Here is a 24,669-nt window from a genome sequence, read left to right as displayed (position 1 = left end):
GCAAATGGAAAATCTTTTCCATGAAAGGGAGAAAAGAGCAGACAAACAAGTACAACTGAAATGGAACACCCACCGATATTTTTTTCATTTAGATTCCTTCTTGACAGCCTTTTCTTCTTCAGTTGTGTTTCACTTGGGAGCCTATTCTGCAAACTATACCTTTCTTATTAATTAATATTCAATAATCTCTACAGTTATTATTTCAATTCTTTCTAGGCTTACATAAACATAGTGGCTTGTACATTTGGTATACTTGCATCCCAGCTTGTTAGCGACTGATTTAAGGTTTCTTTTTTTGTAAGTTTCCTTCAAGATATTATGTAAGAAGTTACATTGTATTTATCATCACATTTAGGATCCACATTCAAATGCATAATTTTCTGCGGTCATTGAATGTCACTCAAACACTTTTTAAACATGCTTCGTACTTCATTCTTCATGAATATGAAGAGTTTATTGATCATACCTGTGCATAGCGAGGGGTGTTTCTGCACAGAATGTACTTTTTCTACAATTTGTTTTACATCGCACCGACACAGATAGGTCTAATACCAATATAATGGTCCGTTATTGGACATTATAAATTTTCCAGCTAACTCATTCTTGGTTGCTTGCGTTTCGCCCTCGTGTGCTAAGTTAGGCTCGTCAGTTGGGACTTAGCACACCACCCAAGACGCAAGGCTAGTGCATACCGTGGAGGCCACTGCATAGGCTAGTTGAAGCCACCAGCAGTGCCAATGCACTATGAGAGCTATGTCTCATTTCCAAAAATAGATGCCTGCCTGGCCATCAAATGATGTAGATGTTGATTCTCATAGGGAACCTAAAATATTTGTCCCAAATGAGTAAATTTATAATACCAATATAATGGTCCGTTATTGGACATTATAAATTTTCCAGCTAACTCATTCTTGGTTGCCTGCGTTTCGCCCTCGTGTGCTAAGTTAGGCTCGTCAGTTGGGACTTAGCACACCACCCAAGACGCAAGGCTAGTGCATACCGTGGAGGCCAATGCATAGGCTAGTTGAAGCCACCAGCAGTGCCAATGCACTATGAGAGCTATGTCTCATTTCCAAAAATAGATGCCTGCCTGGCCATCAAATGATGTAGATCTACTCATTCGGGACAAATATTTTAGGTTCCCTATGGGAATCAACATCTACATCAACAGATAGGTCTTACGGCGACGATGGGATAGGTTTAGGAGTGGGATGGAAGCGACCGTGGCCTTAATTAAGGTACAGTCTCAGCATTTTCCGGGTGTGAAAATGGGAAACCACGGAAAACGATATTCAGGGTTGCCGACATTGGGGCTTGAACCCACTACCTCCCGAATGTAAGCTCACAGCCGCGCACCCCTAACCGCACAGCCAACTCACCTGGTATATAATATACAACCAATACCAATATACTGTTGCATAAACTGTCTAAATTTTAAACTTAAAAAATTATAGAAATAATACAAAATGCTATCCATATTCATAAATGAATATAACTAACAAGGGAGTTGTTTGATTTGGACCGGACGAATTGCAATGAAACTTAGTAACATTATGAGCTAAGATATCCGGAACTCAATGGTGATAACCGTTCTACCGTGAAATAATATTTTTGTACCGGTAGTTATTGACAGTAAATTCTTGCTCCAGTTTTAAATGGAACGTGGTGTGTAGATGGCAGCGATTTCAATGAAATATGGTAGGATGATCAATTAAGACATCAGAACATTGCTGCATGATCGACGTCGTTATATAGGTTATTCGCAGTGTGACAAAATGAGACTCTCAACAAGAATCCAAAAGTTTAAGGCTATTCATAGCATGCAAGTTTATATACAAATGACGAGGATTTCATATTACACATTCTAGCTTCAATTGTAAACGACAAAGAAGTATTAAAAGCCTAATATTTTGAAATATTCATATACTGTGCACGTTAGTAAAATGGGTTTGACGAGCAAGACATTCTGTTCATGTTGTCAAAATCTCATTTTCACTCTAAAGTGCACTGTTTAATGTAACTTTAAAATAGAACTATCAGTGCATTTCTACAGTGCATACGCGAGGTCGATACAGCTGCAAACCACCCAGCTGTTCTTTAGCAATTAATTATAACAATGTCGTTGATTTTATGACAAAGTGAATATCAGCAATAAATTTAATACAGGTGGATTGACAATTCATCGAAGTTTCATCGAAATCTGTCTGATCCAAACCAAATGTTTCACTTGTAGTATTCGACACAAGTGAGATTTTGGTGCGATGGTTGAGAAAGAACAGCACTCATAGAGGCAGCAAATCATTGGCCGAATAATGTCATTATGCGAATCTGTTAATGTTGTGAAACCAGTTACAGCATATTTTTTTCAAGGGCCCGAGGTGCCGGTTGAAACTTTTAAATAAACTTAGAAACAGTGCTATCGAAAAAGGCATGGGCAGGGAATTTAACGCACTTGAAGTAAACATAAATGGGATAGCTTACACCAGGACCAAAGATACTCACACATTCGTTCAATACCATTTGGCCAACATGTGATAGAGAGCGATAATTTTCAGACTTGAAGAAATATCCTTCCAGATATCAAAATGTGAATAATAATAATAGGTAATAATTTCATGTGGCTATTTCTAGCCTGGAACCGCCCTTGTAAGGCAGACCCTCCGACGAGGATGGGTGTCATCTGCCGTGTTATTGTAGTGGAGGATAGTGTTGTGTGTGAGTTGCAGGAATGTTAAGGATTTAAGGTTCATATGCATTCGAGACATGTCTTAATATTTATGAGACAAGAGATACGTCTCCGGTTCATTCATATCACCCATTGGGTTCGAATCCCACTGTCGGCAGCCCTGAAGATGGTTTTCCGTTTCCCACTTTCACACCACGCAAATGCTGGGGCTGTACCTTAATTATTTTTTTTGCTAGTTGCTTTACGTCGCACCGACACAGATAGGTCTAATGGCGACGATGGGACAGGAAAGGGCTAGGAGTAGGAAGGAAGCGGCCGCAGCTATCAAGCTCGGTGTACCTTAATTAAGGCCACAGCCGTTTCCTCCCAACTCCTAGGCCTTTCCTATCCGATCGTCGCCATAAGACCTATCTGTGTCAGTGCGACGTAAAGCCACTAAACGAAAAAATAAAAAATTCAAATTACATCATAAGTCGCATTATTCCAAGATTGTAAAATCATGGCTGGCGGTGGCATGCATTTATTTTCCCACTAGCTGAAGATTTACTCTTTGAAACGTCACTCCCATAATTCAAGACAGTGAGATGTTCTGCCTTGAATTATGGGAACGACATTTCAATGGCGTATTCTTCAACCAATGGCAGAGTCCATGTCCATTTGCCCACATGATTACTATGTTATTTATCTTTTCCGTGCTGAGGTGCTACACATTAACTGTGCCATTGTCATGCTGTACATCGCATAATTAATGTCAATAATTTTTGCCGTGTCTCACTCATGGCCTTCTGTGTAAACAATATACAGTAGAAGTCCGTTATAGCGAGAATTCATAACAGCGAAAAATTTACTCGCTATAACGAACTGTTGTTATATCCGATTTTTGTATAAAAGTCGGAAAACCCTTCATGCACATTAAAATCGGTATGAAACGGCAATCAGTTTGTTCAAAACTTTCGTTTCTGAAGATGATATCCACACTACAGCTTACTTGTTTGTTATGTATCGTAATCCGATACTACGTGAAAGTGTATGTTTAATTTCATTCAGAAAAAAATATAGTTCCGTATTTCTCCAAATCCAAGATGAACCCCACTTTTTCCTTCAAAAAATGTAAATCAGGCTCAAAAAGAAGTTTGTAAAATCATACAGGCCTATGCATTTTTAGAGTATTTTCAGACGCCGAACATTGACTTTCGTCACGCCGTATTTCATTTTTTTTTCGGCTGCACAATTATTCTTTATTTCTACAGGTTTAAGGACCATTAACTTAACAATGGCATCATAATACCGAAGAGAACTCGTTGAAAATTTTCCGGCAATACCTATTCCATGCGTCTCTACAATACAACGATCCGTCAGGAAATTATTCTTGCTGTCTATAAAACTGTTACTTTTACGCAGCGTCAGATATAACCAGCTACCGCTACACGCACGTCTCGCTTGTTGGGTGTGGCCAAATTCAACGGCTAGCGATGTATAGGCCTAATCGGGAACGTTGAAAGTCAACGAACGAGTTTATTGCGTCATGGGATGGCCAACCGCCCTTGCGTTTTTCGCGTACATACCTCACAATTTCATCATCGACTTCTTTACAGCGTCCTTGTTGCGGACCACTGAATGCATTTTTTGTACAGTGCGCATTTTTTTTTTTAGCTCTTTGTCTTCACGCTAACGCCAAATATTGGCTTTAGTTAGGCCTATGCCGTATTTTATTGCGGCTGCACAATTATTCTACATTTCCGAGTGTTTAATAAACATTAACTTAAAATTGACATCGTAATATCGACTAGAACTCGTTTAAAATTTGACGGCAATATCTTTTCCACGTATCTTTACAATACGACTATCCATCACGAAAATATTCCTGTTGTCTATAAACCTTAATTTTACTAAGCGTCAAGTACAATAGACGTGTTATCCATGGCTTTTCTAAGAATTCGAAGGGTCGCATGTTTTGATGCCATTCTGCAGATTTGAGAAACACACAGGCACTGTACACTGTACAGCCGGTAGGGATGTGTAGTAAAGAGGCGGTCGGTAACTGTCAATGACTTCTGTGCACGTGCGAAAAGAAGCAGCGTGGTTACCACGGTAGTTGCCAGTGGTATCCATTAACTTACTGTTAGGCTGCGAATGCAACAACCCTTGAGTTTTCGCATGAGATTCTGAGAAAAAAAAAGTCTTGTATTCGGAGAAATACGGTATCACTCCAGAGATTTCTGTGGCAAACACCTCAGCTTTCTTCTTCAAACAGTGTCACCTAACCTAACCGTATATGTAGCCTATCATGAAAACATATTTGAAATGCATGTAGAGAAATAAGCTCCTCTGAAATCAGTAATGTACTCTGCCATATCTTGAGGTGTATGACATTCTTATGTACTTTTCGTATATAACACTAAAATTAAGATATCGTTTATTCAGTCTTTATTTTTACGAGTTAACAACTGCTATCGGCCACGTTATTTACGCATTTATTACGAAAACGTGTTATACTCTTTCATTTCGAATTTTCTTTAGAGAGCAGCAGTCGATGGGTATTACTAATCAACTCCAACATCGCCTTTGAATGTCAACGAGAGAGCTCGCAAATGCACAAAGTGAGAAAATTATACCGTACCGAAGATGATCGATCGCATTTTGTTGCAAACGTTTCAGTTTTCTTATTCAAACAGCGTCACGTATCCTAACTCAACAGTACTATACGTACGATGGAAACACACTTCAAGCGCCAGTAGAGGAATTATACCTTTCTCGCTATAAATTTTCATAATAGCCTTTGCGTAATTTAACCAGACGCGACAAAATACAAACTAACCTATGAAATCAATTACGCACTCTGCCATATCTCGAGGTGTATCCCATTCTTACTTAATTGCAGTATTTAATCTCAAAATTAAGCGGTCGTTTAGTCAGCCTTAATTTTTAACGAGTTAACAACCGTTATCGGACACGTTATTTACGCATTTATTACGAAAATATGTTCTTTTTCATTTCGAATTTTCTTTACGGAACAGCTGTCGATGGATATTACTAATCGACTCCGACATCGCCTTCGAATGTTGACGAGAGAAATCGCTAGTGCACATAGCGAGGAAACGATGCCAAAGGTAATCGATCGCATGCAATATTATCGTTGGGGTGCATAAATATCGGTAACGGAAAAATCGTGCGAGCTTAATCACTCGTAATAACGGATGCGCCAGTGATAGGGTTCTCGCTGTAACCGAAGGACGATACACAGTTTAATATAGGAATTTTGAAGGGACAGCTGTCGACGGTTATTACTAATCGACTCCGACATCGCCTCGAATGTCGACGAGAGAAATCGCTACTGCACATAGCGAGGAAACGATGCCGAAGGTAATCGATCGCATGCAATATCATCGCTGGGGTGCATAAATATCGGTAATGGAAAAATCGCGCGCTTAATCGCTCGTAATAACGGATGCCCCAGTGATAGGGTTCTCGCTGTAACCGAAGGACGATACACAGTTTAATATAGGAATTTTGAAGGGACAGAAAAAAGTCGTCGCTATAACGGAGTTATCGTTATATGCCGTACTCGCTATAGCGGACTTCTACTGTATTTTAAAAAGAGTAACTACTTAAGTATCATTAAATTGAGGTTGGCCATTACAATAGGCTTATGAAATCATGTCACTAACCCGTAACAAATGTAAACTTTGCAGGAGATCACAAAATATAAAAACAAGCACAGTAAATAAACAGCCATCCATATTTTATTTTTCCTTTCCGTCCTGAGGTGCTACACATTATAACCGTGTCATTGTCATGCTGTACAATGCATAATTAAAGTCAATAATTTTAGGCTACTCACTCATGGCCTTCTGAGTAAACAATATATTTTAAAAAGAGTAATCACTTAAGTATCGATGTTCGCCAATTGCAATGGGCTTATGAAATCATGTCACTAACCAGTAACACGTGTTAATTTTGCAGAGGTCACAAAATATAAAAACAAGCACAGAAAATATACAGCCATCCATATATTATTATCCTTTCCGTGAAGAGGTGTTACACATTAACTGTGCCATTGTCATGCTGTACAACGCATAATTAGAGTTTGTGATTTTTAGCATTTGCGATAAATGCGAAATATGTCGAAACTTTGTCAGTGTATGTGCCTTCGTCTTATATGACCCGTACGAGTGGTTTTTAGCGATTTCGAATTAGCGATAAAATGCGAAATTGATTCAAAATGCGAAATTCTACCATTTATGCGAAATAGATGCGAAACTCGCAGTTTTATATGAAATAAAAATATATCTTTGTAAAAACGATGCATTTTCTTAAAAATGAGATATATGTTGTTATTTATTTCAGGAGAAATGATTATCACGGCGCCCATTGCGATCGTAAAGCGGTAACATGCTTTAACGGACACTTCCGTCCTGCTGCACAGAACGTTTATAAGTTCATTATCGCAATTAGCTGGTCGGAGAGATTTATTCTCTTTGTTTTGAAGCCTACCCGACTGATGTCAGATGATACCTGAAGCTATTTTCTCTGTGTAAATAGTAACTCTGAGCTGAAATACGGAAAATAAAAAAGCACCTCATTTTGCCGCCCGTTGTAAACAATCATGGCGGCATCCAAGCGCGGCATGGATGAGTTTATTGCCGTAACTGGTTTGAAAGTAGTGATGTTGAAAGTGGAAATGATTCTCTGGAGAGTGAAAATACTTCTTCTTCTTCAACTGATAGTGATGAAAGTGATTCCGATTTTAGTTCTGAGATGATAGTGCCAATTGAAACTACGTGACAAAACCAGAATGTAACAAGAACGAGTGAGAAGTCTAGATTTTTTTGCTAGTTGCATTACATCGCACCGACACAGATAGGTCTTACAACGACGATGGGACTGGAAAGGCCTAGGAATAGGAAGGAAGTGGCCGTGGCCTTAATGAAGGTACAGTTCCAGCACTTGCCTAGTGTGAAAATGGGAAACCGCGGAAAACCATCTTCAGGGCTATCGACAGTGGGGTTCGAACCCACTATCTCCCGGATGCGAGCTCACAGCTGCGCGCTCCTAACCGCACGGCCAACTCGGCCGGTGAGAAGTATAGTAAAATGATACTTAGAATTATGATCTTGTTGACAATAAGCCTCTTTCTGTAACATGTAAACCAGTTTTTGAAATTCACTCTATAGTGGGGAGGGGGTTGGGTAATAATACGAAAAAATTGACGTAGGGAATGAATTTCTAACCCCACAGTTCTGGGATCACGTTACTAAGCAAACCAATGCCTATGCCTCTACATTTCTTGCTAATTTATCTGCTTCCCTTGAAACCAGTAATACTTACGAACAAAAACATTTGTTTCCTGTTACTATAGACGAGCTAAAAGCTCACTTTGCTTTGTGTATTCTTATGTGATTAATCAAATTTATGTTAAAGTGACGAAATAATAAATGGTATGTAAGGGAATATTTCCTTTCACAAGTAATGGTAGGCCAAAGAGTTAAATAATTCAATGTGCGGAATTTCTTTCACTGGGTAAAGAGCACTGCAAGGAACAATCAATCAAACAGCAAATACACTTTAAAGCACCACGTTTATTCTCTTTGTGTGTTGACCCTTGATCATAGTCGGTTATTCTTGACATTGGTGTTGAGTAGTAGTTCCATTTAAAGGTACGGTAGTGATTTATTTTATTGTCTGGTAGCCATGGGTAGAAGCGAAGTGACGATCAAACAGCATGCCAAAAGTCACAAATCGGGACATTTTTATGTAAGCGATACAGATGGCCTATATTGATGTGCCGACTCTGCAATCAAAGACATGAAGAAAAAAAAATGTTTTGCAGTCCTTCCTTTGCTTTGGCAGCACTTCTGTCCATTTGGGCCTCTACGAACAGTGTCGATGTAGAGTTGTTTTTAGCAACTACAACATAATTGTAACTGATGAGCGGTCTCAAATGAAGGAGGACACCTTTTAAGCAATTGGCATGTTGTACTTTAATCATCATTGGAATTCCTCTTCCTTGTAGGTGTGTTGTACTGTGATAAATAAATACGTTCAGAATAATATTTTTCACTTTAAATTGTGTTTGTGAAGCATATTCCTGTGTGTGAGTTAATACTTGCAGTCTTATGTTGATGTTTGTCTTATTTTCCACAGTGAATTCAAAACTGCAAGACGAGCAATGTGTGATTAAACAGTATGATTTTACTCCCAACTGTTGTGTGTGCACTTTAGCAAATTATGCCTATTTTTAACCAATTTGCTACAAAACGCTAAATTTGAGAAATTTAGATGCTACAAAACGCTAAATTTGAAAATCAAAACGCTAAATCTCTGATTTTTAAATGCTATAAACCACGAACTCTACGCATAATTAATGTCAATAATTTTAGGCATTTCTCACTTGTGGCCTTCTGAATGAACAAAATTAAAAGAGTAACTACTTAAGTATCGTGAAATCGATGTTGGCCAATTACAACAGGCGAATGAAATAATGTCACTAACCAGTAACACATGTAAACTTTGCAGGAGATCACAAAATATAAAAACGAGCACAGTAAATAAACAGCCATTCATATTTTATGTTTTTCTTTCCGTGCTGAGGAGCTACACATTATAACCGTGTCATTGTCATGCTGTACAACGCATAATTAATGTCAATAATTTTAGGCGTGTCTCACTCATGGCCTGAGTTAAATAATATATTTTAAAAAGAGTAACTACTTAAGTATTGTTACATCAATGTTCGCCAATTACAACAGGCTTATGAAATAATGTCACTAGCTGGTAACATGAAACTTTGCAGAGGTCACAAAATACATCAATGTTCGCCAATTACAACAGGCTTATGAAATAATGTCACTAACCGGTAACACAAAACTTTGCAGAGGTCACAAACATCAATGTTCGCCAATTATAACAGGCTTATGAAATAATGTCACTAACCGGTAACACAAAACTTTGCAGAGGTCACAAAATATAAAAACAAGTACAGTAAATATACAGCCATCCATATGTTATTTATCCTTTCCATGCAGAGGTGCTACACATTAACTGTGCCATTGTCATGCTGTGCAACGCATAATTAATGTCAATTTTAGGCATTCCTCACTCATGATCTTCTGAGTAAACAATATATTTTAAAAAGAGTAATCACTTAAGTATCGGTGTTGGCCAATTGCAATAGGCTTATGAAATAATGTCACTAACCGGTAACACATGTAAACTTTGCAGGAGGTCACAAAATATAAAAACAAGCACAGTAAATAAACAGCCGTCCATATGCAGAAGGAACGACTATCAGCTTTCATTCAGCATTCACCGGCATAGACTTCGAAGGGAGAATATTTACGGTACCAAAACAACTTTCTGTACACTGTTACAATAAGTTCTGAAGGGAAAATCAACGCTAATAACTCCACGCCAATGGATATACATTTGCTAAATATAACTGAAACTTTATATTTCTCCAACAACTGTGAAATAACATCAAATCCTTTGAGCTGAAAAATGTATGGGATCTTCAGCATTTCAAAATAAAACTTCATTGAAAAAAAAAGACCTCTCCACTCAAAACAATATTAACAAAATGACTACAAAAGTAGAACTGCAGAGAAAATTCCTTCTGAGTAAATTACTTTGGTGTTTACGTATCAGCAAATCTAGTTCAAATCAGGGTATTAAATCAGAGCACACAACACAAACAGTGAGTAACCTAGGTACATAGTATTACGTGAATAAGTTGTTAATAATTGCAGTTCGCACTGCAGTATTTTCTCCCCTCCGTCCATTTGCAGTCACTTCTGGGAGGTCTATGTAAGGCATTTCCTCTCTTGCAGCATGGTGATCGATATCAGGTAAGTCATCATTTGCACTTATAGCCACACTGCTTAATACAAATGTAGCTACAATAATTGGAGGAACTCGAGGTAGTTTGACTTGAAGCTTCATCCTCAGGCATGGAAATCTTCTCTTAACCATTCCGAAGGCCCTTTCAATTGCAGATCTAGTTCTTCTATGTGCACGGTTGTAAGCACGTTCGGCATCTGTTTCCTCATGTAAAACAGGAGTCAGTAGATAGCGACAACAACTGTATCCACTATCGCCTAACAGTAGGCCCTGTTGAAATTCTCCAACCTCAAACTGTGCACGAATTCTGGAATTCTTAAAAATGTTATTATCATGGGCCGAACCTGGCCATCTCGCAACTACATTCCTGAATCGTAACTTTGAGTCACAGATGGCTTGTACGTTTAGAGAAAACCACCCATGACGATTCCGAAAAATTTCAGCATCATTACCACCAGGAGATATTATGGCCACATGAGTACAGTCTATTGCCCCCAAAATGCAGGGCAAATTGCCGATTTCGTGAAAGTCTCTCATTACCTGAACTGCTTCATGACGTTCTGTAGGCATGGTTATGAATTCTGGTCTCCATGAAGCAATTTGCCTGGTCACTTTATGAATTGTTGTGGAAGCCGTTGACTTGTCAATATTAAAGAGATCTCCAACAACCATTTGAAAACTTCCCGTGGCATAAAACCTAAGAGTTATTAGTAACATACACATGGGTGACAGGGGATAATTTCTTTGAGTAGGTTTTTGTAATGTGTCCCTTAACTTTAATTCCAGCCGTTCCACAACATCTTTCGATAAACGAAATCTCATTTTGAACATTTGATCACCCATTTCAATCATCGGATTCCGTCTGTGCCGAAAGACGACAGGAGCTCGTCGTAAAATCAATTCTTCTTCATCGGACGAAAAGTCGGAATAATGTGACATCCCTGCTAAAGAAAAGAAATATATATATATTACAAAATTGCTTTGTTTTGTAAACTTGAAACATAATTTAAAATAATTAATTATTGAAGCAGTATCATAAAACTAAGTAATAGCAACGTGTTTGTATTGCAGTAGGCTATTCACATAACCTCACTTCTGAAAAAAATCAAGCGATCTTCAGCGCATTATTATTTAACTACTAGCATTCAAATATTTATAACTCACCTCGATATTATTACGGTACGGTATTCTTACGCAGATACGATACAAGGAAACACTTTTCAAGTCTTCAGGTCTAGTTCAATGTTTAATATGAAGGGTAATGAACTGAGTTCAAGGAGATTAACCGACGAATATTAGGCAGTCAAATCTGAACTTGGATCGAGAAGAGATGATCGTAGGTTAGCGTTTATACAACGGAAAATCGAAGTTCAACTTGACTGGCAGCCATTTTTCCTCGTTAAACTCCAATCAAATGTTTTATACAACCGGGCATGAGTGGCACATCTACAAAGAACACTCGGCAGTGACATGTGTTTGGTGCAGTATGGAAAGTCAAGAATCTAGTGATGAGGCAGAATGAACGTCAGTTGTTTAACATCCGATTTTTGTATTGCCAAAACACCTCTGAACATTATTTACAAGTTCGTGCAAAATTATTTACTAATTCTGTAACATTAAAAATAGTTGTTGCTTAATTTGTGCTATTTTTTCATGACCCTGTCTAAAACACCGTGCGCGCCTCCTCACGGGATTATTTTTACGCACCCTCTCCAGGGTTAAAACATTGTGGCTTATCGAACTTTCCTATGACGTGGGAAGAAAGTCTTTTGCTTCCATCTGCATTACAACACAGTACAGTGACTATCCTTGTACGATTTCCCACCACAGCACTTATCTCGTAATTCAGAAATGCCAACCTCTGCCGCGTCACAAAGTATTCTGACACGTTAATGCATGCAATCACTTTGATTCACAGTTTAAACCTTTCAAATGCCATGGAACAACTATTTCCAAAATGTATCCAACAAGGTGCATTTACATTATTCAAATAATGCACTCTGATAAATCACTGGCTAACATATCCTCATGCAACAAAAGTAAAACACACGATTCAAAGACAAGTCAAATTATGCTGGCTCCCCTGCGCAAATGCTTTACTTTTTGGATTACTGTACTGTTTGCAATTTTTAAATGCCTTGTACTTGCACGGAAAGTGCCCAACGCTCTTAGAACATCGTGGCTTATCGAACTTTCCTATGATGAGGGGAGGATGTCTCTCGCTTCCGTGTGCATTGCAACACAGTATGATGACACCCACCATTGTATGACTTCCCGGCTGACATTTTTCTCCTTTAAAACCATAAGTCCGTTTGGGCTCAGCATTTTAAAAAACCAACGTGGTTTCATCGGCATTGACAATATTGAAAGGTTCGCCAACTGTCAGCATGGTCAGTGTTTGCGGATTCTGCTTCTCCACAGACTGCCTGTTATGTGATATTGAGGTGTTCCTTAAAATGTTAAATACAAATAAATTACGATTTTACTAAAATTTAGCACATATGAAGCACACTGTAGACACACCGAAGTAAGTGAAAGTACAGAAAGCTTTCCCAGCACGTTCAGGAAGACGCGTTCTATCATGACGCGAATAAATTTTGAATTTAAATTACTCTGTAAAATACTATTTTTTTTATGTTAAGGCAGTTTTGAATTAAAAATCTGAAATTCGGTAATGGGACCGACATTGTTCTTCGAATAACGAATTATCTGCATTTCGAATTATACAATTAAAATAACATGCAAAACCATACCTCATGTTTCCGGGAACGAGAGCTTCTCCGAGTTAGGCAGGATTTTGAATTAACCGATTTCGAATTATTGAGTTTCTACTGTATGTGTTTTAATAAAAAACATATGTATGTTAATGTAGAGTTCCAATTAATTTGCATGGGACTATAGTAACTAAAATTCCCCAAAGATAAAGCAAATATCCACATTAAGCCGTTCATTTATAACCAAGAACTTGGCGGGGCGGGGGGGATAGAAACAAGGAGAAAAGCAATGGCTCACCTGCTTTCTCTGTCATAAATCTGCTGAGTGCTCATAGATGTTGTCTCTGAGGTAGTTTCTGATGAGTCAGCATTGCCAGATTCCTGAGAAATATCTTCCATGTTACCTCGTTGCATAGGGATGGCAATATCCTCCATCTGAAAATGTGAAGATGATATGTACAGTCTGTGAATGGAGCTAAATCCTGATATATGACACAGGAGCGAGGCTTTACCTTGCACTGCTTCAAAATACTGTGTCGATCAGCTTTACGTTGCTCTATGCGACTCTCGATGACCGCCACTTGCTTCTGTGCAGCCTGGATATCTTTGGCAATGGCACCAACTTCACGACGTGCCTACGAACAGGTAAAGAAAGAACTAAAAAAAAAAAATAAATAAATAAAGAAACATTGCAATGATGATTACTTCTGCCTTTTCCTCTTATTTCCATGTTATACTGATACTAGCTGCAAGTTGGTCCACAACAGTGAAACAAGTTGGCAGAGAAGGTGGCTAAAGAGGTTAAATTTGAAGGTAGTTTCAATGTCTGTCTGTCCAACTATCTGTCTGTCTTTCTCTTTCTCACATATACGAGCCATTACATATTTTCACGAGTACTTCTCCCCCACCCTTGCTTAATTTTTCCGCCCTTAATTTTGAAATGGAAATTTAGGGAAAATAAAAAAATTGTGTAATGTTCTTGTCACGATTACTTAAAGGTTTTGAATCACTTTTATGAAAAGTGTGATTATGAAAACATCCAATGTTTCATTGATCAGGTATCAGTTTCTAGGTGGCAATGAAGAACATTGCAGTAAGAGGACTGTTCGGCAAGCTACGCAGTGTTTAATCAAATCCACATCGCTAGTATGCGTATGTATTAGCCCCGTTCTTGTGGTTATCATGTAAAATGGTAGCCTGAGTGAGTACGTGCTGTTGTCTGTCATTTTAAGGGTAAGGAAAAACGGGTGTTACAATACACAGTCTAAATTAACAGTGATCGCATTAGTAGAAAATATTGCTCGAGTTTTGTGTAGAACCATTACATAAACGCTACTGGAGTAAACAAAGCGCCAATTACAGTGTGCCAAGAAGTCAGCCTCATCATTCCAGGGAACAACATTAGGCCAGTATTCAGAAATTGAAAAATGTACTGGATTGAGAAATAACGGTTATTCAGTCTCGCACAAATTATTACACTCAAAGGCACTGGAACTCGCCAAGAAAAGTAATACAGGAATCTCATAGTTTATAACGCAAGCAATGGGTGGCTGTGTAGATTCATGAACAGAAACAACTTTTCTTTTCGATAAAGGATATCTCTAACCCAGAGATTGCGGAAGAACTGTACTGAAAAAGTAGTGGTATCCCATCAGTACTTTAGATACACAATTAAATTGGCATAATTTTCCCTCCTTCCACTTTCTGAGGTTAAAAAAATGCTAAAAAGTAAAGAAAAATATGTGAGATAATGTTACCTTATGACCACCACCCCGACTCAGGAATATTTACAACTAATAAACTCCATCTTTGGGTTCCATATTGTCCCTAGTATAAACAACTTTATTCCTTAATAAATTCCACCTATTCAATACATCGTTAGACCATTCATATTCAGTCATTATATAAACTAGGACATGTTTAACTTCAGCTAGAAAAATGCAGTTCTTGAATTCTTACAAAATTTTAACCTTTAAATTTGCATGTTATAGTACTGAGTATACATTAAAATGTTACAAAAATTAAAAATATGTGTGAATAAAGGGAAAAGATTAAAAGTCTTAAAAATATTCTCTCATTAGTAGATGAGTCTTTGAGTATGACACTACTTGTTAATGGATCGATATGGATAAAAATTCTTTAAAAGTTTAATGGATACCAGAAGATACCACATTGTGGAATGTTCATCTATGCTGAGAAGCATATTGTCAATAAGGAAGACTGTGAAGTAGTAGTTGTTGATAAAATTGGGTCGTCTTAAAAAGGTTATGTGAACATTCCGTCTTCCAGGCCCGTTCTTGTGGTTATCACATAAAATGGTCGCCTGAGTGAGTGCGTGCTGTTGTCTGTCATTTTAAACAACTACACAGTTTTTACAGAGTGATTTACCTATTTATTTTAACTCATACAAAAAGATGTTTTAAAGTGTACATTCTGTTTTTAACATGTCACTACCATGTGATTAAAATATTACAGTGAAACTCGGTTAAGAAGTTCCCGCATAAGAAGTTTTCCCGCCTAAGAAGTGTGATATTCTTGGTCCCTTGATCGGTTGCATTAAGATATATGTATATTTATCCCGCTTAAAATGTTCTGTTGTAAATATATTTCCTGGTTAAACAGTTCAAATTTTAGAGCCCCTTGAGATAGAAAACGTCCGCTCAAAGCAGCTCATGGTTAGAACCCTCCAGTCGCCGTGCAAGTCGAACCCTGTGTTAGACGTTAGACCGTTTGCGCCTGTCATGGAGCCTCTCCGGGCTTGCCAAGGCCATATAACGTCACGCTATGACAACACGGACACCAGATGCTCACTCTCATCTTGTGGAATCGGATCGAACCCATCAGTCGTAATTTCCGCTCCACCATTTACATCAAGCAGAATAGAATCGAATGGGATTCTACGCGGGAAACACAAAGCATGCAATGGATGGTTTGATAAAACATTAATGCAGTAAGTTGCGTGCCGCGACAGGGTGAAGTCATTAATCGATGTGGCCTCAACATTAATTAAAAACCGAAAAATGTATTTGTCCACAACACAGCAGCTTCTTATGCATTATCGTACTGTTTGTTAGGAATACATGAACGATAACCGTAGGGAATGCCACTTACAAAAATGTTCACGGTAAATACTGTACATTCCAAGCCAAGTCAATTATCGTACTGACATACCGTACTGTATATGGACTCCAACATGATAATATGATTCTGAAATAAGGTCAACAATAATTGCGAAATAAATTACCGTATAGGCCTAATCTACCACGAAATTTAATATTCTAACCTGTTTGATTTTTCATTCCCTTGCTTATTTCCTTCCGGGCATTCTCTTTTACGTTGTTGTTGCAATAATGTTTATGGGCCTTGTCGTAGAGGAAATTACGGTTTGGAACTAAACTGATAAGATTTTCCATGTCCATTATTAGTTAGAACTAATACGAAATAAAGAAACATCCCGGCCGTCCCGACTCTAAGCAGTAAACAGCAGACTTGCCAGCTGATACATACTATGCCGCCAAACAGCCGGCCGAAAGATCCCGATCGTGTACGAAGTTGAACGAATGTTGATAACCAGCTGGGTGTTGGTGAGAGGCCTGATACACGCACGCAGAGACATTGCGATACCAAGTGTTGGCATAAAATTGAAAGTTATTTTTATTTTTACCTTTATACGAGCTAAACATTGTACTATCGTGTCACTCGTAATTATTACATCGCATTATTAGAACGCAGCACAAGGATGAGGAGACATGAAATAAAATTCTCGCGGGAAAAGAAACTGTTTACGTTTAGATGTGCTAGCGTTGCTACTGCGTCTTTATCAGTCGCATGTAATACCCCAATACTTTCCCATGTACTCATTTCTGCTACTTCGAACCTGCTTTTCTTTTCTTCATGACCTTTAGCATGAAGAGGATTAAAGCAGGAAAATAAACTCGATAGCGGCTTGTCCATGCAGTACTTGCGAAACAGCCAGAAACTACGCCCGTGGTTGTGACAACAAGTAGGAATGCAGGGACGATATAGGCCTATGAATAGGTTCTAAGAATCTCTAAGAATAAGTTGCCGATGTCCCATCTGCTGCCGTTAACTTGAAGTAGATGTCGGGGGGTGTGAGGAAGATAGAAAGCACATGATAACGAACTGTAGTACACGTCTTGTAGGCCTTAAAAAAAAAAAAAACTCCCCATGGCTCTACTTCTAAATTGACGTTTTGGCAGATTTTGGTCATTCATATTGATTTTTATCGACAAAGCACGATCTCGAAACCCAGTTGCCAACTCTTAATATTTACATTTGCCACGTGGTTAACCATTCTCGCTCAGCGTGTATGGTATTTGGTACGTTTAGCGATCTTTTGCATTTTCCTCCAGTAATTAGTGTGTTTTTCATATTGTTGGAGGGTTCTAGTGACTGAGATCAGTGGAATGTTCCTTATTCTTAATAATACTGTATATTATCTTATTAGTGTCAGATGTTGTTAGTAAGTGTAGTATTTGTGAATTTGTTTTCAACCCACATTCAATAGTTTTTCTGAGTACGGTATTACATTTTACAAGGGCTGTTTATCGTGGTCGTATTGCATCAGCTGTTCTCGCGGTGTAGCGCGCTGGCAACAGAAGAAGGGCGATGCTCATTTGTTTTGGAAAACTTCAATTTAGAAGTAAGGAGTATAAGCTATGTATTGCCAAGTGTAGTGTAGCGTCGTAATTAGTGTGAATAGGCGTCAGTGAAGTTAGTTGTACTTGTAATATCAATGTACGAACGTTTTAAGTGAAAATGAGTGGAACTCTGAGAAAAGTGATCAAGCGAAAGGCACTAACAATTAAAGGCAAAGTGGAGATTATAAGGAAAGTGGAGTCATCTACACTTTCCCGTGCTGCTTTGGCGAAGGAGCTGGGGATGCCGCCGTCTACTTTGAACGGCATTATAGCGAAGAAAGAGAAGATCTTGGCTTCTGCAGGGAATACTTCATCAAATTGCAAGAAATATTAAATCTGGAAAGTACGATGAAATAGAACAAGCTCTGCTAATATGGTTTAAACAGCAGCGAAGTTTAAACATACCTTTGAGCGGGACTATTGTGAAGGAGAAAGCCGAAGAAATTGAGTGCAAATTAAAGGTACCTTTTGCCGCATCGAACGGGTGGTTGGACCGCTTTAAAAATCGAGCCGGTATCGTTTACAAAACAATTTGTGGCGAAGCAGAGAGTGTAAGTGCGGAGGAAACGGGAGCGTGGAAGGAAACAGTTTTGCCTGCTAAAATAAGCAGTTACAAACATTGCAACGTTTTTAATCTTGATGAATTCGCACTTTTTTACCAGCTTATCCCGGATAAATCTCTAGTTTTGAAGGGAGAATCTTGCCATGGGGGAAAATTAAGTAAATTGCGAGTTACGGTATTGGTTGGTGTTAATATGGAAGGAACTGAAAAACTACCTCTACTGATGATAGGAGAGTCTAGGAAGCTACGTTGTTTCAAAAATGTTGGGACTTTACCGTGCAAGCACACCAGCAACAAGTCAGCTTGGATGACAAGTTCCCTGTTTAAGGAGTATATACAGGCATTAGATGCGAAAATGGGGAGCCAGAACAGGAAGATTGTGGTGTTTATGGACCACTGCCCTGCGCATCCCAAGGAGTGGCCCCATTTAAGGAACATCAAGGTAGAATTTTTTCCACCGAATACTACATCGGTACTACAGCCCATGGAGCAAAGAATCAATAAGGTATTGAAGTCGAGGTACCGAAAATCAGTTGTGCGCCGTATGCTGCTACGTATGGAAGCAGGCAAACCTATCTACAAACCATCTCTTTTGGACACAATGCATTTCATTGCCTCATCATGGGATTCAGTGGGGCCTGTAATAATAGCAAATTGCTTCAAGAAAGCAGGCTTCGTTGGTGGTACCAATAGCATTATTATGGAAGTTGTTGATGAAGAGCCAGGGTGCTGGAAAACTATACAGGAGAAGATGGAAATTACCGGTAGTTTCGATGACTTCACTGCCATTGATGATATGGTAATCACTTGCGAGGAGCAGACCATCCATGAGATCTGCAAGGAAATTCAGGCAGGAGATGAGGAGATTGAAGAAGAAGAGGAGGAGGTTGAGGAAGAGAATCCCCCAAGACCATCTTGCAGTGAGGCAAGCATCTGCCTTGAAAAACTGAGGCGGTTTATAGAAGGTTCAGTCAGTGTGCCTCACAACACGTGGAAGGCAATGTGGGAAATGGAGAGGTTTATAGTTCAAGAAAGCAGTAAAAACCTAAAACAGTCAACCCTGGGCAATTTCTTTTCCAAGTTGGAGCCTCGAATTTTGTGTTTGGAAATGTATTTAATGTCTAATACAGTATGGAATTTACATAATGTAGCCTACGGTTACCATCTACCGTTTTAATGTTCTTAGTATTTTTTATCTCTTGTGCAAGGTTTTATATAATATGTTCCTTTCTCTTATCAAGAATTTTTATAATACAGTATGTTCAATTACAGTATTTTACTTTATCTCTAAAAATACATGTCATGATAATCTAGTATTTACAGTATATTGTGGCTTTCTTTTAGCAGCTCTTATTTATCAGCCAATTTCGGTATTGTTCACAAACAAGGAAATCTGCTGGCTGTGTGTTTCACATGTATGTCAAAGTACAGAATAAGTTTTTGGACATTTTTAAGAAGTTTCCTGCTTAAGTTTTTTTTTTTTTTTTTTTTTTTTTTTGTTTTTTTTTTTTTTTTTTTTTTTTTGTGGTCCCTTGAAAAACTTCTTAACAGAGTTTCACTGTATTTAAATCTAGGTGAAGATGGTCACAAGAAGGCCAAAACATGTTCTAGTTTAGGTAAGACTGTTTAATTATTGAATAGTAGATACTGAGTAGTAAACATGTAGAACCTTCAAAATAATTCTTTTTAAGAATTAATTTTTGAATATTGCTAATGTCAATACAGAACCAACCATGAAATTCATAAGTTCAGGTTCAACACTTAATACCACTCAATACCAACAGACAACACCCATCATACCCAACATACCTTGCCTATCAAGTCTTCCATTGCATCCACATCACCTTTCTTCGTTAGACGTTCCGATTTGAGACGTTCTAATTCGCGCATGTCCCGTTCAATGTCTCCCATTTGTTTTTGTTCTGCCTGCTTAGCTGTCTCCAGAGCATCTTCGTCGTCTTGAACCGCTCTTTCCCATCGCAGTACATTGTCTAAATGAAACAAATAAAATTGTGTCCCTCATCATTTGAAATTATTTACATATTTCACTGAAATCCAGGTGGAATATTTAATGTCTGAAAGTAAAGGAATTGGAAATAACTCACTAACACGTATCCCAAAAGGAAAATTAAAAAGGTAAAATGATTTTTTAAAATTCTCACTTCTAGTATCACGTGACTTTTCAAACTCTAGCTGATTTAGAATGCGGTTTTTCTGATTCTCGAACTCCATCCTCTTCTTCATACGTTCCTGCTGAGTCCTGGAAAACAGATAATATTTAGAGCATTACTATACTAGATCCAAATTTACATGTACGCCTGAGGTATAAACCATTAACCCTTTGCAGACGTATGGATCCAAGAAATTTTTGCAACCAAGATGTACATGTTTTGGGGTAAACAAACAAGTTCATATAATGTAACAGTTTATGTATTACTTCTATATAATATAAAATCGATCATCATCATCATCATCAATTTTCTGCTCCAGCAAGCCGGGTGCGGGTGTTTACGAGCCTCTTCCAGTTCATCCTGTCCATCCACAGCTGATGTTCTACCTTTTGCTGCAAATTTACATCACGTTTGGCAAAGTCTTTGAAAATTTGCTTTTCTCAACTATCATGAGGCCTCCCCCTGGGCCTCTTACCAACAACATTCCTTTCATACAGTAGTATGATCTTGGGGTCCTAATTGGAGTCATCCTTCTCATATGTCCTTACCATCGTAATCTGCTTAATTCTCTAAGGTTTCCAATAGACTCCTGTCCAATTCAAGTTGTTGCCCAATACTTTCATTCCCTATTTTGTCTCCCCTTGACTTTTAGAGACATGACCGAAAGAACTTCATTTCAGTGGCCTGTAGGCGACTTAGTGCAAACCTAGTCAACGTTGCTGTTTCCAGTCCGATGTTAGAATTGGAACAAGATATATTTTGTACAGCGTGAGCTTGCAAGCTTGGAGAAATGAGTCATCCCAAAGTAACTGACGAACGGAGTGGTAGAATTTTGATGCAGCTTGTATTCTATTGCCTATTTCTTGGTTTATGGTATGTCAGAAGAAACGAAGCTCCATAAGTATCTGAAGTTATTGATATTTTCTACTTCTTCATTTTGCACTTGCAGGTGGACTGCTTCAGGATTTCGACTCGCCAATAAACCGACGGTTTTAGTTCCGCTGATGATCATTCCCATTCTTTAAAATTCTTCTTGCCAGAAGTCTAGTCTAGTTTGCACTTCAGCTTCTGTCTCACCCCATAGCATAACATCAACAACATAAGTGCATTTGTTGTCTGATCCTTCATTTTCACTGCTTTTATAACCTCATCCATGATAGTAATGAAGAGAAGTGGTGACAGACAACTTCCTTGTTGGACTCCGCTCTTGGTTTCAAAACAGTTTGACCTGCCTCCTTGAATTTGAACACAGCTCTTTGTCTCTCGATATAGTTGTTTTACTCTAGCTATAATCTCATCTGGTACTTCTTTACATCTCAGATATTCCCATATGTGCTTACATTGTACATGATCATACATGAGGTCAGGTACATTCTGCTATTGTATGCGACAGTAGACGGTAATACCTGCAACTTTCTGGCCGAGGGTTGGGCGGCCATTACCAAACCTGACAAATTAAGGAAGAACCAATGGCTATGGGCAGAGGAGTTCAACCTTAGGGGGCTTGTTGAAGTCTTTATGTAGGAAATGATACTCAAATTCAACAGGAAGCTGCTGCCTTACAGATGTGGCAGATGACTGCTAAAAGCTAAGGGAGATAACTCTGACAGAAAATCTTTGTTCAAACGTTAGGCCTAGCAAGTCAGTTGGAGAGTAATTGCAATCGCTTTCAAGACAAAATCGATATGCAATAAAAATATTTCTGCACCTAAAAACCTACACACTTTCTAAAATGGGTAGCTTTTCAATTAATATACAATGCATAATGAGACAGGTTTCGTAGGGAAAGAAAAGAGAAAAATGTGTTGTATTTGCACCGTTTGGTATAGAAAGAAAAAGAAAAACATGTGGACTTATGGAAGATAGTCATTTGAAAATGTAACAATGAAAGTTGTAAAGGGTTGTTTTCATTATGGTTGGGCGATATTTTGTAACACTGAAAATTGTAAAGGGTTGTTTTCATTATCGTTGGGTGATATTTTGTAATATTGTGAAATGTCAATTCTAGAAAGACGTTCTATGTCTTTAATATTGTGAAACGTCGAACGTCTTTAAGAGTTTCATAAGATAGAAGGTTCTCGATAGTCATTTACGATGGAGAAAATAACAGGAGTTTTGACTGGCGAGTCTGGGTGGTGAGAGGTAAGCTTCTGTGGTCTGATTGGGTACCTCGTGATCAGACTGGGGCCAGTTTCGCCCTCCTCAAGCGAGCGAGAAAAACTTTAATTGTTTTTCGCTTCTCACCTGTCCAGCGAGTCAGACGTACTTCGGCGATCCTCCCGCCCAGGATGGTTTGCTTTAGGGTAAGCGCTGTTAGTTTCATTTCCACCTTGGTTTAAATTCAATGTTTGGTTCCCTTTTCACATAGGAGTTTGCCCCTACTGGCACAGACTCGCCACTCAATTATAAGACGCCTTAGCTTTTCAGCTGGGCCTCACTATTTGATTCATTTTATTTCCCTCGGGGTTTGCCTCCAGTCACTATGTATAACTTGGTGCACGCTAATTTTCCCTCTTCTTTTTGGCGTGAGAGTAAGTTGAACTGGCTCCTACGTCAAGTTTAAGTATTTCTGATTTCCTTCTTGTTTCCATTATGTAGTGCGATTATTTGAAAACGCTGTTACCGGGCGAGTTGGCCGTGCGGTTAAGAGCGCGCAGCTGTGAGCTTGCATCCCAGCAGGTTCAAATCCCACAGTCGGCAGCCCTGAAGACGGTATTCCGTGGTTTCCCATTTTCACACCAGGCAAATGCTGGGGCTGTACCTTAATTAAGGCCACGGCCGCTTCCTTCCCATTCCTAGGCCTTTCCTGTCCCATCGTCACCATAAGACCTATCTGTGTCGGTGCGACGTAAAGCAGATAGAAAAGAAAAAAAAAGCGCTGTTAATTTTCACTGAAGGTTGTATTTTTAATATCATGTAGTTCTTATTATCTTTAAATGTTGTATTCTGGAAGTTGCATTATGTTAAAGTATCTTTCTCTTAGCCTCTTTGACTTAAGAGAATAGTCTTTGGTAAATTACATCTAATGTCATTGCTTATGAGACATGACAACCTGATTTTGATTTGATGAATTTTATTTTGTAACATTGTTTTGGGGAAAATATTAACAGGTCAAGGGATCACCGTTGGTTTTAAAAAAAATCTGCAACCCACATCTCCCCATCGCCCTGATAGGGTTCCCATGCCTGTTCTACATCCTTCCTTATAGTTGTCAAGTTGAACAACCTGATGTTTATTTGTTTATTTCTCGATGCAGTTTCAGCTGGAGTTTTGTTTTTTATTACAGCTGTCCAAAATCCATGTAATTTAAGTTTCATTATCATTATTATTATTTCATTAACAAGTGCCGTGTAACTGGAATCCAGTTACAAATAAGGCTTACACCTAGCAATTGCATCGGACTACTCATTGTCAAAAAATAATGAAAAAATAAACAATAGGCTCTGTACCAAGTGTCAGGTTCTTTTTACAGGTTCGGAATTATTAAAGAACGCTTGTTCTTTAGGTTTCCTGTCACCGGACTTTACTTCCTTCCACCCGTCAACATCCGGTAAACTTCCTGCGTTTTCATCACTCAACTGTTCTTATGTCCCTTGCATTTCATTTTCAAAATTGCTATAAACACGGCTGGTTTCTTCTCCTAAAACTTAATTTACCTGTTTGTTTTGTCTAAAATATTTTAGCGCTTTCTATTCAACCACTGAAGGGCCAGTTGCAACCTAGTCTGACGCTTTTTTTTTTTACTAGTGGCTCTACGTCGCACCGACACAGATAGGTCTTATGGCGATGCCTTGAGGTCAAGGAATGAACATGCTTGCTCTTGCGTTTTATTCTCTTTACAGATTTTCTAGTAGTTTCAGATATTGCGTGGAGATGGCAGCAGAAGCTACTCCATGGCTCCTTGAACGCATACGTTGGGGCCGTTGAGATATATAATCGGCAAGTGATCACACAGAATGGAAAAAGTGTGACATTGACAATATATTGGCAACTACCTGTGGAAGCATATTACATTTTGCAGTTATTGTCGACATATATC

At 38.5% G+C, this 24,669-nt stretch overlaps 1 protein-coding gene across 1 annotated transcript in view; it reads right to left on the bottom strand.

Moving 5' to 3' along the window:
- LOC136883333 (structural maintenance of chromosomes protein 1A) overlaps positions 1 to 24,669 on the bottom strand; it is a 224,974-nt gene that overhangs the window by 37,824 nt on the left and 162,481 nt on the right. The window contains exons 16-19 of the mRNA XM_067155569.2: positions 20,622 to 20,719; positions 20,269 to 20,450; positions 13,749 to 13,871; positions 13,535 to 13,671 (exon numbers count right to left, since the gene is read on the bottom strand). Of these exons, the coding sequence (XP_067011670.2) occupies positions 13,535 to 13,671; positions 13,749 to 13,871; positions 20,269 to 20,450; positions 20,622 to 20,719 (540 nt within the window). The remainder of the gene's footprint in view (positions 1 to 13,534; positions 13,672 to 13,748; positions 13,872 to 20,268; positions 20,451 to 20,621; positions 20,720 to 24,669) is intronic.

Source organism: Anabrus simplex, chromosome 11, assembly GCF_040414725.1.
Source record: "Anabrus simplex isolate iqAnaSimp1 chromosome 11, ASM4041472v1, whole genome shotgun sequence".
Lineage (NCBI taxonomy): Eukaryota > Metazoa > Arthropoda > Insecta > Orthoptera > Tettigoniidae > Anabrus > Anabrus simplex.
This window is presented reverse-complemented; position numbering and strand designations above follow the sequence as displayed.